Source organism: Cyphomyrmex costatus, unplaced genomic scaffold (assembly GCF_001594065.2).
Source record: "Cyphomyrmex costatus isolate MS0001 unplaced genomic scaffold, Ccosl1.0 scaffold55, whole genome shotgun sequence".
NCBI lineage: Eukaryota > Metazoa > Arthropoda > Insecta > Hymenoptera > Formicidae > Cyphomyrmex > Cyphomyrmex costatus.
In genome coordinates, this window is record NW_017279708.1 from 1 (window position 1) to 13943 (window position 13943).

At 36.9% G+C, this 13943-nt stretch overlaps 2 protein-coding genes across 4 annotated transcripts; both read left to right on the top strand.

Moving 5' to 3' along the window:
- Positions 1–3749: 3749 nt before the first annotated feature.
- Positions 3750–11202, top strand: Keap1 (kelch like ECH associated protein 1). Of its 3 annotated transcripts, none has more exons than XM_018546369.1 (7): positions 3750–4086; positions 4868–5177; positions 5716–5880; positions 8144–8811; positions 9515–9763; positions 10069–10367; positions 10462–11202. In XM_018546369.1, exons 1-7 carry the CDS (start codon positions 4013–4015, stop codon positions 10647–10649), a joined length of 1953 nt encoding a protein of 650 aa, XP_018401871.1. In that variant the 5' UTR covers positions 3750–4012; the 3' UTR covers positions 10650–11202. The 3 variants fall into 3 exon arrangements, with proteins under 3 accessions (XP_018401871.1, XP_018401872.1, XP_018401873.1); XM_018546370.1 differs by having other exon boundaries at positions 4034–4121; XM_018546371.1 differs by lacking the exon at positions 3750–4086 and adding an exon at positions 4157–4320.
- A 321-nt stretch (positions 11203–11523) lies between these two features.
- On the top strand, positions 11524–13431 carry LOC108779038 (uncharacterized). The gene is made up of 6 exons (XM_018546372.1): positions 11524–11755; positions 11838–12000; positions 12144–12395; positions 12617–12859; positions 13010–13174; positions 13287–13431. Exons 1-6 carry the CDS (start codon positions 11701–11703, stop codon positions 13429–13431), a joined length of 1023 nt encoding a protein of 340 aa, XP_018401874.1. The 5' UTR covers positions 11524–11700.
- Positions 13432–13943: the final 512 nt, after the last annotated feature.

Consider the following 13943-nt stretch of genomic DNA (forward strand, 5'->3'; position numbering starts at 1 on the left):
AATATATTCCTTCGTAACTACTATTCAACAAGGAAATCATTCTATCCATTCATTTTCAAAAAAAGATTACAATTTTTAGTAATGGTAGAACATATATTTTCTCGCATACAAATTTTAATATAATGCTAAAGATGCGATAAAAATGGTAATTGTAATTGACACGCTGCTAAAATTATCACATAAAGTCATAAACGGTCAGGAAAATTCAAGATTCATACCTGTAACAAAATCTTATAACAAGACCGTTGCTGTTTGACGGATTGCTTAACTTTTCTTTGCGAACAGATTTTATGAATTTGACGTAGAAACGGAATGTATTAAATTCGCTCCCTACTATGAAGATTTTTCTTTTTTGTATCGGATATTAACCAGCGCGCATCACAAGATAAATATATTAAATTTTATTAGATTTTATACTTAATAAATTTTATAATAAGTCAAGAGTTATAAAAACAAATACGATTTAATTACTGCTAATGTTTAATTAATATCCATTTATAAGTATTTTCTAGAAATTATACATTTAATAAAATTATGTGTTCTTATACGTATTTTCGACGTTTTCGTATAATCCCACTTTATTATATTATATAATGTAATTTTTTAATTATGTTGATATGATTTTTCTCTCTTAATATGATTTTTCATGTATTTTGAACAGCATTTATATTGTATATATTATCTATGATTGTAAATATTATTATTATTATATATTGTCACTGTTATTGTAATATACACATAATTATTGTACATATTATAATTATTATATTATTAAATTGAATAAAGAATTATATCCAAAAATAGCATTAAATATTATATTTAAAATGTATATAAAAAATAAAAAAAAATAAAAAATATATATAAAAATGTAAAACAACAAATATACTTATAAGTAAAAACAGGCTGTTGTTACATTTACGATGGTCCGTTTTTTACGAGTAAGTATAATTTATAAAGAAAAGAGGACCGCCGATAAAATCGACGGGGGTGGTGGAGGGCCTCTCTAGCTCGTTTTTGCTAAATAAAACCTTAAACTGTCACACAATATATGATTGGAAAAGTTTTAAATGTATTCAAAATCTCTATGTAATTACTAATAACTACATATATTTAGTAAAAACGGGCTAAGTTACATTTGATTGTCTGTCTTTGTTTGTCTAACTAACGGATCGATAATTCATGGACATAGGGAAGATTCGAACCAAAAAATCGTGGACATTACCGACACGATCGTGGACATTGGCTACATAGTTCAATGTCCACGTTTTGTGGACATAGAGGCGCTTTAAAAGAAAGTAACAGCTAAATCCGGGCATGGCCGCTCTCAGGTTTCTCTCTGGTATTACAAAGTATAAATTGTTATATCGATCGAAATTATCATGTAAACTGTTCTGTGGGTTTCGACTTCGACCGAACGATGGCAGCACGCGTCGAAAATTTAATCGCCATTTCGAAAATTGCCGGAGTAATTTCATTTCTTCGTGTTTCTTTGTCAGCAATCTGTTATCATCTATCGTATTAAATTTGCCTCGATAGCTATATTCGAGTGCGAGTAAAACAGTGACGATAATCCACGTGACTTAAAACGACACAAATTTCAAAACAATTCATACGCAAGAATGTTTTATCTGTAAACGCGGGATCATCGTCATTTTCTCTTTGTTAAAATTCTTCCCATCGATCATGATAAACGTGCTTAATGCAATTATCAGTAGCATATGTTACGGATATATTCGATTTTTCGGCAACGCAGCATCGCGCTCACCGTCTTTCTCTCGCCTTTCATTTCGTTTCATTTCCCGCGAGAAAATCGCCGTAATCGAACGACAGAGTATCTCGGGTTATCCCGTCGAACGGTCAATTAATTCGGCTTCTCCAAAAACTTCGCGGATGCGGAACAGCTGATGACTCGCGCGGCTGAGCGACAAAGAAGTACCGTTCGCTCGATTACGCGCGAGATCGAGGCGAGCCGGCGGGCCGTGAGCGGGCAGAATTTGCAAGTCATTCGAGTCATCTACGGTCACGATTGCTGTTTCACGGTCGGATCCGTCACTCCGGGGCGGACGGGGACGCGCTCGGAATTTTTCCCGCGTTTATACTCAGCTATGGATAAGAGGATGACGGAATGTATAATCATCGTCGCGTCCGTAAAATCGGTCGTCCTGTTCGAACGTTTCCACCTAAGCAACACACGAATCAACAAAAAATCAAATTTACCGGCTTATTCTTAATGTTAATAAATGGCGAAATTCTGGAATGAGAAATGATTATTTTAACTTTTATGACGTCGAAGTCATTTTGAAGTCTCCTCTGACTTGGTGTGTGTTCCTTCGATTACGGCACGATGCGGAAAATTCGTTCGGAGTATATCGATCATGTAAGTCCGAGCTTTCTCTCAAAAGTAAAAATGTGAAAAGTGACAAATTTGTATGTGTATATATATACATGTTACATACATACAAAAAGATTTTCACTTTTCATATTTCGTTCTAAAGAAAAAGTTAATCACATGATTGGCCCAAAAAGCATCTGTTTGCTACCTGGAATCACGTATTAGAAAAAAGCAGCTTTTTGCAGTTGTTAAAATGATATAAAATTAATTCTTTATGGATCTATAATTGTAATAAACCAATCATATTAAAGAAAATTGCAGTAATTGCAAAGCTGCATTTTTTTTTCTGCTGATCACAGTCATTTTCTCGTGCTTCGGTTTTTACTTCTGTTGGAAGAGTCTGATGTATCCTGAGAAGAAATGAAAATTCACAAAAGTGAATTAACAAATTCACTATGTGTTGATCAACGAAATTATAAATATTTTTAATTTATTAATTTTTACTTAACTTCAAGATACACACATAATCGATCTCTATAGGAAGTAAATTAATTATTATTGTATCTTTTGAAATGAGGTGAAGAAGAGAAAGAGAAAGAAAGAGAGAGAGAGAGAGAGAGAAAAGTGAGCAAATTTATTAGAATATTTATAATTCCATTAACATAAACTGTCTATAGAGACCAATTTGCTTCGTAATTTTTACTTCGTTTAGAAAAGACAACAATCGCAGGTTTCAGACAGCTGAAACTTTTTCGCCCCGGGATGAAAAATATTTAAGACTCCAGGGAGATCTCGCGGGATCACAAAGTATACATCCGCGGACGAGAGAGGTTCGCGTCTCCGATTTCCCGGAGTCGTCTCCGCAACGCGAAACGAGTCCGCGGGGCATTTAATCTCGCGGAATCGGGCAGAGCTTCGCCCGATCCGTCGCGCTCGCTGAAATCTCGGGGGACGTCAACCGGCGAGCGGTCGAAGAAGCAAAGGAGTCGCTGAAAAAGCATTCTTTTCTCTGCGCCGCTGATTTCTCTTGAGCTGCACGCCCGCCGTCCATCGCGCGCGATTCATCGGCCGTATATAGTATATATTTATTACCGAGTCACCGTCAGGGTCGCGGTGGATTATTAGCCGAGCCAGCCAACCGCAGTTGGCCGACCGCTATCAGCGACGCGGACAAAGGTACACCGGCGTATCTACGGTACAAATCGTGACGAAGCGATCTCGCGTTTTCGCGCCGCCGGCAGCGGCGACGGCGGCGGTGGCGGAGCGACGGTGACAGTCACTGACAGTAAGCGGTCGGCGGCAACGAGAAGGAATCCCGCCCGCGCCGCTCATCGAGTTCGTATTGCGTCCGCGGCCGATCGTGCGGCGGTGAAACAACACGTGCTTATGCAAATTGTACACGCCGAGTCAAGAGAAAGTCATGAAAATGACTTTACTTTGACGTCATGCTAGAGTCAAGCGATGATCATTTTTCATCACGAAGTCTGATCGTTTATTGACGCTAAGAATCAAAATAAAGCCATTTCGAGTTCTTTTTGTTGACTCTCTCTCGCGCGCGTCTTCTTTCGGGTGTCGTTCGCTCGGTGTGTGACGCTGCATCTGTCGGAGCAGGGCCGAAGCCTCCGGAGGTGGAGGATGCCTGCGTCATCGTGTATCATCGGCGAGATCGATCCGTGAAACATGATCGCGCCGCTTTACTGTCCGCCGCGTTTTTCCGTCTCGTTCGCGCGCCCAGCAGTGACTCCTCGACGCAGGTAGATATTGCCCTGGCGATCTCTGGGCAGGCCGGGTAAGTGCCATGTGTGTGTCGAGAGGACGCGCGCGCGCGCGCACACGCGAGCGAGAGACGATCATCTGCGCGACCGGATGTTTCACCGTTGTTGGAAACATCCCGCGATCACGTGCGACACGCTTCTGCGACACCATGTATGAGTGATTACGCTGCTATTATTGCGCGTGACGGCCCTCGCGGCTTTTCCGCACGATAGGTCTGTTTTTTTTATTCCTGCACTATACTGCACCACGCGCTGCACCTCTTCTTCTCGCTTTCGCTAAATATCGAAATACCTATACTTTACTTCAAGTTCCCGAAGTGCACCTTTTACAGGAGACACACAAAAGTCAAAAAAAAAACAAGACGACTTTATTTTGATCTCCGATGAAGATTTTAAACGTCGATAAAACGGTTACATTTTGTGTGTGTAACGAAAAATGATTGTTTTGACTTTCATGACGTCAAAGTGAAGTTATATTTTGACACTTTAATTTCTCTCGGCTTCATGGCGTGCGTTTCCGAGTAATTGAGGCATACGGAAGACGCTGCAGGTTTAACGGGTGTATCTATCGCGATGTTATTGTCGAGCCGTCGGAATGTGATGGAAACGCGGTCTCGGGGAACGGGTGATAGCTCCGTGAATCCGCCGAGTTCCGACTGTTCCGAGAAGGGAAGAATAGGAATCGTGCGGAGTGCGTGTACGCGCGCGCGATGACACGAGCGTATGTAAATATCTAAAGGCGCAATTTTCGCTTTTGCAGCGCTATTTTAATGGATGGAGAGAAAGATTATCAACGGAAGAAAGATGCCCCGGGCGACGCTCCGTCGCCGGGCGCTGCCCCGTTCGCGTCAGGGGAGGAAACGGATTGGGAGGGCATGCTCAACACGGAGCGGCAGCGGGGTGATCTCGGGGACATGACGTTCTGCATGGCCAACTATCTGAAGGAGACTATGAAGATGATGTTTATGATGCGCAGTCATCATATGCTGACTGACGTGATCCTGGAAGTTGGTACCGAACTGTTTCACGCGCATAAAGTTATTTTAGCAGCAGCTAGTCCCTACTTTAAGGTAAGCTTGACAGCTGTATGCAAATCAAGCACTTTGCATTTAGTGATACGAATATCAATACAAGTCGTTTTACCTTTGTTAGTCTCTTTGAATGTTAAAAAAGAATAATGTTTGTGTCAACTTGTGTCATTAAATACAAGGCACTCTGTGCTATGCGTTAACTCGAGATTTCTTCAGCAGTATTAATTTATGCCTGCTTCTATTTCATTGTGGATTAACTTTAATCTCGGTTCAACTTACTTTCTTCATCTTTTCCTAATTCTTAGAAAAAGATGAAAAATTAATTAAATCAAGATTAAAGTTAGATAATCTATATTAGTAGGAACAAGAGCATTACTGATACAACATTGGTTCAATGTATTCCTAATGTTTAATTGCTATCAGAATTGTTTTTTATTGTTGTGAAATATATTGGTTACACTAGAACTTTTGCCAAATTTCAAACACATATCTGTTTCACTTTACTATTCCACTTATAAAGGAGTTTATGCCACAAATAAAGATTATTAGTTGATGTTGACTGACTTTAACATTTCAGGCAATGTTTACTGGAGGATTAAAGGAATGCGAGATGACAAGAGTAAAGCTGCAAGGTGTCTGTCCAACTACGATGGCTCGCTTAATGTACTTCATGTATACTGGTCAAATAAGAGTTACTGAGATTACTGTATGTTCACTGCTGTCAGCAGCTACCATGTTCCAGGTATGTAAATAAATCATTTTAGAGGAAACAAACATACCTATACAGGAAAGAATTGCATCGATGATCATGGAATACAGACTAATAGTATAATATTACGTTAATATTATAATTTTGTACTCAATGTAACTATTAAGTACGTACATCATGTGTTATATTACATTTATATTGTTAAATGGAAATTATAATAATAACGTTACTGTTTTTTTATTTTCTGATATAAATAGAGAGATTAGAGATGTTTTGACTGTACAATATCAATTAAAAATGTCAGTTAAACGATCAGTTAAAATAAGCTAATATTAGTCAGTATCATTCAAAACATTTTGATGATATCAATTCGTCAGTATACTCTGAAATCAACTGCGAAAAACAAATAATTTTTTATTTGCCTCGGTATTTATTAGCCTCGGTAGTCTAAAGGCTTAGGACTCTCGCACGAAATGCCAGAAATCCGGGTTCGAGGTAATATTTTTCGCAATGAAGAATTAATTATTTACATGTACATTGTAATAAGACTCAATATGTTTATAACAAATAATATAGAGAAACAGGGCAATGTGTGTGTGAGCCAATAAATTATGTTAAAAATCTTATTTAATTAAGAAAATATCCATGGGGAATTGCAGAAGTCGAAAATCTGGAACATTGCGACTTTATTGCGCTCCGAAACATGGTAGTAAGGACGCGCATTTGCAGGAATTGGAATCTATACTTTTCTCTCCTTGTACTTTCTTCCCGTCGTGTTGAACAATTGTATTCGCTCCCACGACTGCGAATGGCACTCTTATCCCTTAACAATTTCTGGAATTTGTTATTCTTTCCTTCGTCGACTTCTGGGAATTCGTAAATTTTTTGTGCAATCTCGTTAAGATCTGTTTCTTGAAGTGTGCGCACTCATCCGGCGTCATGGTATCCGCCTTGGCAATAACAGGTATGATATAATATTAACTTTGTCGTGGAGACGCTGCATGAATTCCACATCGAGCGGTTTCAATCCGTGACCGGAGGGTGCGACAAAGTAGAGACAGCAATATGCACTCGACTGTCTGGGATCTGTCGTCTCGTCACGCGGGACTCTGCGTTAAGGAATTCCTCGTATTTCGACTCGATATTACTGGCACCCAACAATTACTGTTGTCCACAGCGTCACCGAAACCAGGTGTATCGACGACCGTGAGGGTGAGATTTACACCGTTCTCCTTCAATAACACTTTGCTCATTTCCACGGCAACTGTCTTCTTTATCTTGAGACTGGGTCAGGGATATTCGGTACTGTATATATCTGTCAGGAACATAGAGTTGATCAAGGTGGATTTGCCGAGACCCGACTCTCCTACGATCATGAGCGTGAATTCGAAGCCTTTCTTTACGGCTTTCCTGTACACCTGGTTGGAGATTCGTGAAGCCGACGTAACCGTCGAGCTCCTTGGGCTTGGCGGCGTAGGTCGCGCATGGTGCAGCAGACTGGTCTCCTTGTTACTGTCCTCCTTGGAAGAGATCGCGTTACGTGCCGCAATTGCGTGATATTCTTCGCAATATATTAAATTAATTTAATAAGATTTTTAACATAATTTATTGGCTCATTACCCTGTTTCTCTATATAATTATTTACAGTTTTTAATAGGTTGTTCAACATTAGTAAGATCGATATAAAATACGTAAGCATCACTAATTGTTAAATTGTTAATCAATTTAACTCGTGATATTACTGCGGTAGTTTATTAGTGTTGCATGTTTCTGAAAAAATTTCGGCGCGCAATCGAAGAATTCATAGTTTATAAATTCACACACAGTTATTTAGAAGCACCCGTGATCCAGCTTAGACTGTTGTGGCATTGTCTCATTCGGTTACAAATAATTTTATTTATAATAATTTTATGCAGCAAAATATAACCATATTTTTTTGCAGTTTTAGGTCAATAACTTTTAAATGAATAATTGAATCTAAATACATTTTTATAAAAATATTTATTATTGTTTGATCAGTATATGTTTAAAATTTGATTTAATTCTTAATATTACTTTCTCATTAAATTTATAAATAGGTACTAACGATTTTACATAAGATTTAAGATTAACAAAATTAAATAAGTTATAAGGGAATTGTGCTTAAATTTTATACAGATATTCAGACGTATTAATATAGAACAATTTGCGAAATTTTTTGGCAATGTTTTGAAATGTAATACATTTATTTTTAATAAATATAATGATTTCATGTCTACTGATATTTTTAACGTTTGATAAATGTATTTTGATTCAGGTTAGCAATGTGATAGATGCATGTAGTGTTTTTCTGGAAAGACAACTCGATCCCACGAACGCGATTGGCATTGCCAATTTTGCTGAGCAGCATGGTTGCCACGATCTGTATCATAAGGCAAATCAATTCATTGTTCAACACTTCAACCAGATATGCCAGGAGGAGGAGTTTTTGCAACTATCCGCCATACAATTGGTGACGCTCATCAGAAAGGATGAGTTGAATGTACAGGAGGAAAGAGAGGTTTACAACGCCGTGTTGAAGTGGGTGAAGTATAACGAGGAAGCGAGGCGCCCTAAGATGGAACATATACTGCACGCGGTACGCTGCCAATATCTTACGCCGAACTTTCTGCGGGAGCAAATGAAAAATTGCGACGTGCTAAAGAAGGTGCCAGCGTGTCGCGAGTATCTAGCGCAGATTTTTAAAGACTTGACGTTGCATAAGAAGCCGGTTGTGAAAGAGCGTACGCCTAACACGCGGCGAGTAATATATATCGCTGGCGGTTTCTTCAAGCACTCCCTCGACGTTCTGGAAGGCTACAACGCCGACGAAAAAACGTGGACGCAACACGCGAAGCTCATCGTTCCTAGGTCTGGTTTGGGTGGTGCGTTCCTTAAAGGGATGTTCTACGCAGTTGGTGGGAGACACAATTCACCGGGAAGCAGGTTAGCACTTAGACGTTGATTGTATTCGACATTTCGGAAATAATTGTAATATGAAGTGTTTGGAAAATTACCTGGAAAATTTTGAAAAACTCAAATTCTCAAGAAACTTTTCCTACCTAAAGAAATAAAGGAAATAAAGAAATCTTATGGAATTTTATTGAAATTCGAGAACTTTTTATAAAAATTGTGTCTTTGATTTTGTTTCTATTTTGCGAAAACCAAGGTGCTATATTTTGGTATCAAAAAGTGCTGTGTAAATTTTTTTTTAGATTTTTAAATGTCATGTTTAAGTATCTAATTATCATATATATTCTGTTTCTTCAAAGAAAATTTTTTTTAATTTAAACGTGATCTTTATATTTATACAGAACTCCATTTTATTATATTTTTTTAGAAATATAAAACATGACTAATCTAGATAATATATTTATATTTACTTTAAGATAAATGTAAGCCTAAAATACTCTAATTTTTCATGGAGATCTACATAGAAATGCAACATAGAAAAAAAATCAAAACATTTATTCTGCAATATATCAAATATAGTAATCAGACGTACATATATATATATATAAAAAAACAGCATGAAAAATTATTGGTAAATGGTTAACCTACCGCTCTACGCAGGTAGCTTTAAATGCGAATGTTAAAACCGATCTAAAACTTTGAAATATGGCTTAAAAAATTATATGATTTTTCTCAGGTATGACAGCGACTGGGTTGACAGGTATAATCCAATGACGGATCAATGGCGACCATGCAGCCCGATGTCAGTACCGAGAAACAGGGTCGGGGTTGCCGTTATGGATGGCCTGTTGTATGCTGTGGGTGGCAGCGCAGGCATTGAATACCACAATAGTGTCGAATGCTATGACCCGGATCAAGATACGTGGACTAGTGTGAAACCCATGCATATCAAGAGATTAGGCGTAGGAGTAGCGGTAGTAAATAGGTACTACTAATTGTTATAGCGTCGATACTCATTGAACGATAAAAATGTTAATCAAATTGTTATTTATGAAAACAAATGATTACATTTAAATTTTTAAGTAAATCATAGTTAGCTACGTGATATTTAGTATGGTAATTATATTACTAATATAAACTGGCTGTCCTGGATATTACATAAAAGATATACATCTTTCATTCTATTTTAAAATAAAAGATGCATTTATACATCACTGTAATCATTAAAAAAGTTATATATTATTGTAAATTTTTATAGTATAATGTAAAAAATACGATCGTTCCTAACAGATTGCTCTACGCGATCGGTGGCTTTGATGGCAAGAACAGGCTCAGTTCGGTGGAATGTTATCATCCTGAGAATGACGAATGGACAATGGTATCGCCTATGAAGTGCAGTCGTTCAGGAGCTGGTGTGGCCAGTTTAGGCCAGTATATATACGTTATAGGCGGATACGACGGGAAATCGCAATTGAATTCGGTAGAGAGGTACGATACAGAACACGACATATGGGAAAACGTCAGCAGCGTCACCATTGCTCGCAGTGCTCTTAGCGTCACCATTCTTGATGGCAAACTATACGCAATGGGTAAGTATGGTTCTATTAATCTGTGTCGAAGTAATAAAGCTGTTTTTCTAGAAAGATATTTAAAAAATAATGTAAACATATGGCGTTTTTTTAGGAGGATACGATGGTACGACGTTTTTAAATATAGTAGAAATTTACGACCCGACCCAGGATCAATGGGTCGAGGGAGTACCTATGACATCAGGAAGATCCGGCCATGCTAGTGCAGTGTCATATTATCAGTGTCCTATACATTGTGATCATTTGGATTATAATATCTCGCTAGAGAAACCACCGTCGTGATACACGGAACTGATACGTGACATTCAAAAACAAAGATAGTCAAATTTTTTTATTTGCGAAACAAAATGGAACTTCAAAATACAGTGCGAAACAAAGTTCCATACATTGGAACTGTGTGATATAAAGTGGAAAGAAAATGATGCATATAGATTTTCCTTCAATCGTTCGTAATTGAATTGAGAAGTGTATATCTAATACTTACCCTGATAACGAAGCCTATGTATGCAGAAATAGATTTGGAGTAGAGCCTGCTGTCAGATCATGTCAGCAAACTCTGCTACAAAACATGTTAGTAAATGTTGTCGTCAAATCCATAGCCAAATGCGGACACAGGTGGCTATGGTTTTGCAGTCAAAATGTAATCGAGTTTGCTGCCACTTTACGCGCAAACATTTTGCCCATTTGTGGCAACATTTTGCTATCAGGGTAGACGATATGCTACACGTGTCAGCCATCGGACCATATTTAATTGACTAAAAAATTGTAATTAAACGACAAAAAGCGCTTTCTCGACAAAGGGAAATAATTTTTATTATTTTACAATTTATCGAAGGACCACTTTATCTTATTCATTAGGATAAATGCGAATGAGCTATATTTTATAGCTTTATCGCTTTTTAATTATAGATGATTCTATAATTAATATAATGTATAAACAAATATTATATAATGTACATATTCTTATAACGTAAGAAAACTATTTTCAAAAAAAATACGAAAGTTTTTGTTTTGTTGTTAGCTTAGTGCTCAACTATCGCTGTCTTTTATTGCTGTTATTGTAATTTCTATCGATTCGTTTTATTGAAATTTTTATCAAATTTATTGCGCGCAGATATCGGGCGTTAATACAAATTTATGTTAATATCGACTTGAATTTATCTAAATGCCAAAGCAGCACTTTTATAGAAAGTTGTGCAAGCGATGCTTGCATGTTTCAAATGGACGTTTAGAGGCACGGATACAGCAGACAAATTCCTGCAACATTAAATAATCGAATTTCTATAAAACATAGTCCTCGTATATTGCAGTACAATAAAAAAATTATAATAGAATGGCGCATACGGAATGCAAGAAATATATTATGTGTCCCATGTGCAAAGGTGCAGGTAGGAATAATATTGATCGATTACGAAATCTTTTATGAATGCCGGTATTTATTTCGTGATAAAAATTGTCTTGGATAAAAAGGTAAGTCTGCCACACGTGCGACGGAGGAAACGACTTCCTTATCTATTCAGCATGAGAATGCAAATTCATCACAAGTTGCAAAAACGCAATTTGTTGAAGCGTATTCCGGGGCTTCGGGCGACCTACGTTTTCCCACGTTATCTGACAAATACATCGAGCACGTGTAATTTCTTCGCATTTCACTAAAATTTTAACATGAGACAAATTATTTAAATTAAATCGAATTAGCAAATTATACATACAAATTATATATAAATACCAATAAACGTTGATGTATTATTCATGTTTAAATGTATATATTTTCAGTAATAAATATCCGAAGGATGTTAATCCTACGGCCATTTATGGGGACTATTCATCAATGCTGGAGGGCGATTGTGTGGAAACACAAGAGGAATACGCGAATCCATATGAAACATTGAAACATGCCATGCAGAGCTTAAAGCAGGATCAATGGCAGAGCAGTGTATCGGCTCTAACAAAGCTGACACAAATTTCGAAGATTCAACCGGAATTATTGGATTCCAACATGCCTCGTATATATCGAACATTGTGCAGGTCATTGGAGCATTTCTATTGCATTTTTTTTCTCTAAATTCTTTAGAATGGAATCTCACTTTAAAGAGCGAAAACTGAGCCAGTTTTAATAAAAAGTAACACAAATTTCAATTTTGAAGAGTGAGATTTTACCTTCAGAATGATATTTATTCTAAAAATTTTAGAGAGATAGTATATTCATGTACTTTGTTCGCTACAATGCAATGTCATTATATTCGCAGTTTACTACGAAATACGAGGCCATACGTCGTTAGAACTGCCTGCCAGGTAGCAATGGAACTGTACAAGACAGTTCAGTGTACTCAAAGGCCTGAATTCGATGAACTTGCGTCCACGCTGCTTTTAAAAAGCACACATACGAACAAAGGAATCCGAAATGATGCTCAACATGCCTTGGATTCCATGGTATCACACCTGCCTCCCGCAACTTGTATTCGAATATTGACCAATGAACACAGTGCTAGGTGATTGAATGTACTTTCTCTCATCTTTGCTTCAATCGATGTCTTTAATAATTATATTGTAATATCTATTACATTAATTGATTTTTTATCGTCGCATTGTGAATCGTAGACTGTTTGTATTCTGAATGTTTATGCACTTTTTACATGCAGCCACAAGAATCCATTGATAAGGGCAACCGTTAGTCGATTGCTTTATAATATTATTACCATTATTGGAGTGGAATGTTTATTGTCTAATCCAAATCTCAAAGACCTCCGTCGTAAGATATTCACAATGTGTGCCAAATTTCTTCTCGATGGTAATAACGAAACAAGGTAAATCTCAAAATGCAGTTTTGATTCCTATATATATTTATTGAGCGAATATATCATCAATAAGTAATGTTTGCTATTGTTACTCTTATATAACGAGTTTTTTTAATTACAGGAATGATGCAAAAAAGACATTAAAAGCGATGATGAGTCATCCAGATTTCGATATTCTATTTTATCAGGATGTAGACTGGAAGCTTATTAGTAGCGTAGAAAAGCAATTAATATCTTTGAAGTACAGTCAAATTCACACTGTCTAACATTATTTATCATTATGTATCACAAATATATTGATAATATTAATTATCATTTCTTAAGTTTTGTTCTTCCTTTCATCGTCTCTTATTGAAAACGTGGTGACTTCTCTTCTACATATATCCACTGATATGGGATGTGTATAGTTTTTAATGCCAAATTCAAATGGTTTATCTGTAAAAGAGGTTGTTATAGCAAAGATGTAACTCTCGGTGGTTTGCTATTGCCTACTGAAAGATGACAATCAGATAAAATCTGATATGTGAGAATTTGATAGGTGTAGGATTTAAACCCGAACTTTTTTGGCCTGATGCATACCGTACCACGATCGTTAGCTCTTAGATAATATTTCAATGATAATAAAATATGTTGGTATCAACTATACAGCATTAAGTTAATTACATTATTCTAAATTCCGTTAAAATAATTGTTTATTACTTTTAAGTGATAAACAGCCACTTATATATTATCTAGAAAATAGAGTCATCAAAAATTGCAATATTATGTAATAAGCGAG

Coding starts and splice junctions, on each gene's coding strand:
- LOC108779038 (XM_018546372.1), top strand. CDS start 11,701: ATGGCGCATACGGAATGCAAGAAATATATTATGTGTCCCATGTGCAAA. Junction 12,860..13,009: donor ACCAATGAACACAGTGCTAG/GTGATTGAATGT, acceptor TTTTACATGCAG/CCACAAGAATCCATTGATAA. Junction 13,175..13,286: donor GATGGTAATAACGAAACAAG/GTAAATCTCAAA, acceptor TTTTAATTACAG/GAATGATGCAAAAAAGACAT.
- Keap1 (XM_018546369.1), top strand. CDS start 4,013: ATGATCGCGCCGCTTTACTGTCCGCCGCGTTTTTCCGTCTCGTTCGCG. Junction 5,178..5,715: donor CAGCTAGTCCCTACTTTAAG/GTAAGCTTGACA, acceptor TTAACATTTCAG/GCAATGTTTACTGGAGGATT. Junction 5,881..8,143: donor CAGCAGCTACCATGTTCCAG/GTATGTAAATAA, acceptor ATTTTGATTCAG/GTTAGCAATGTGATAGATGC.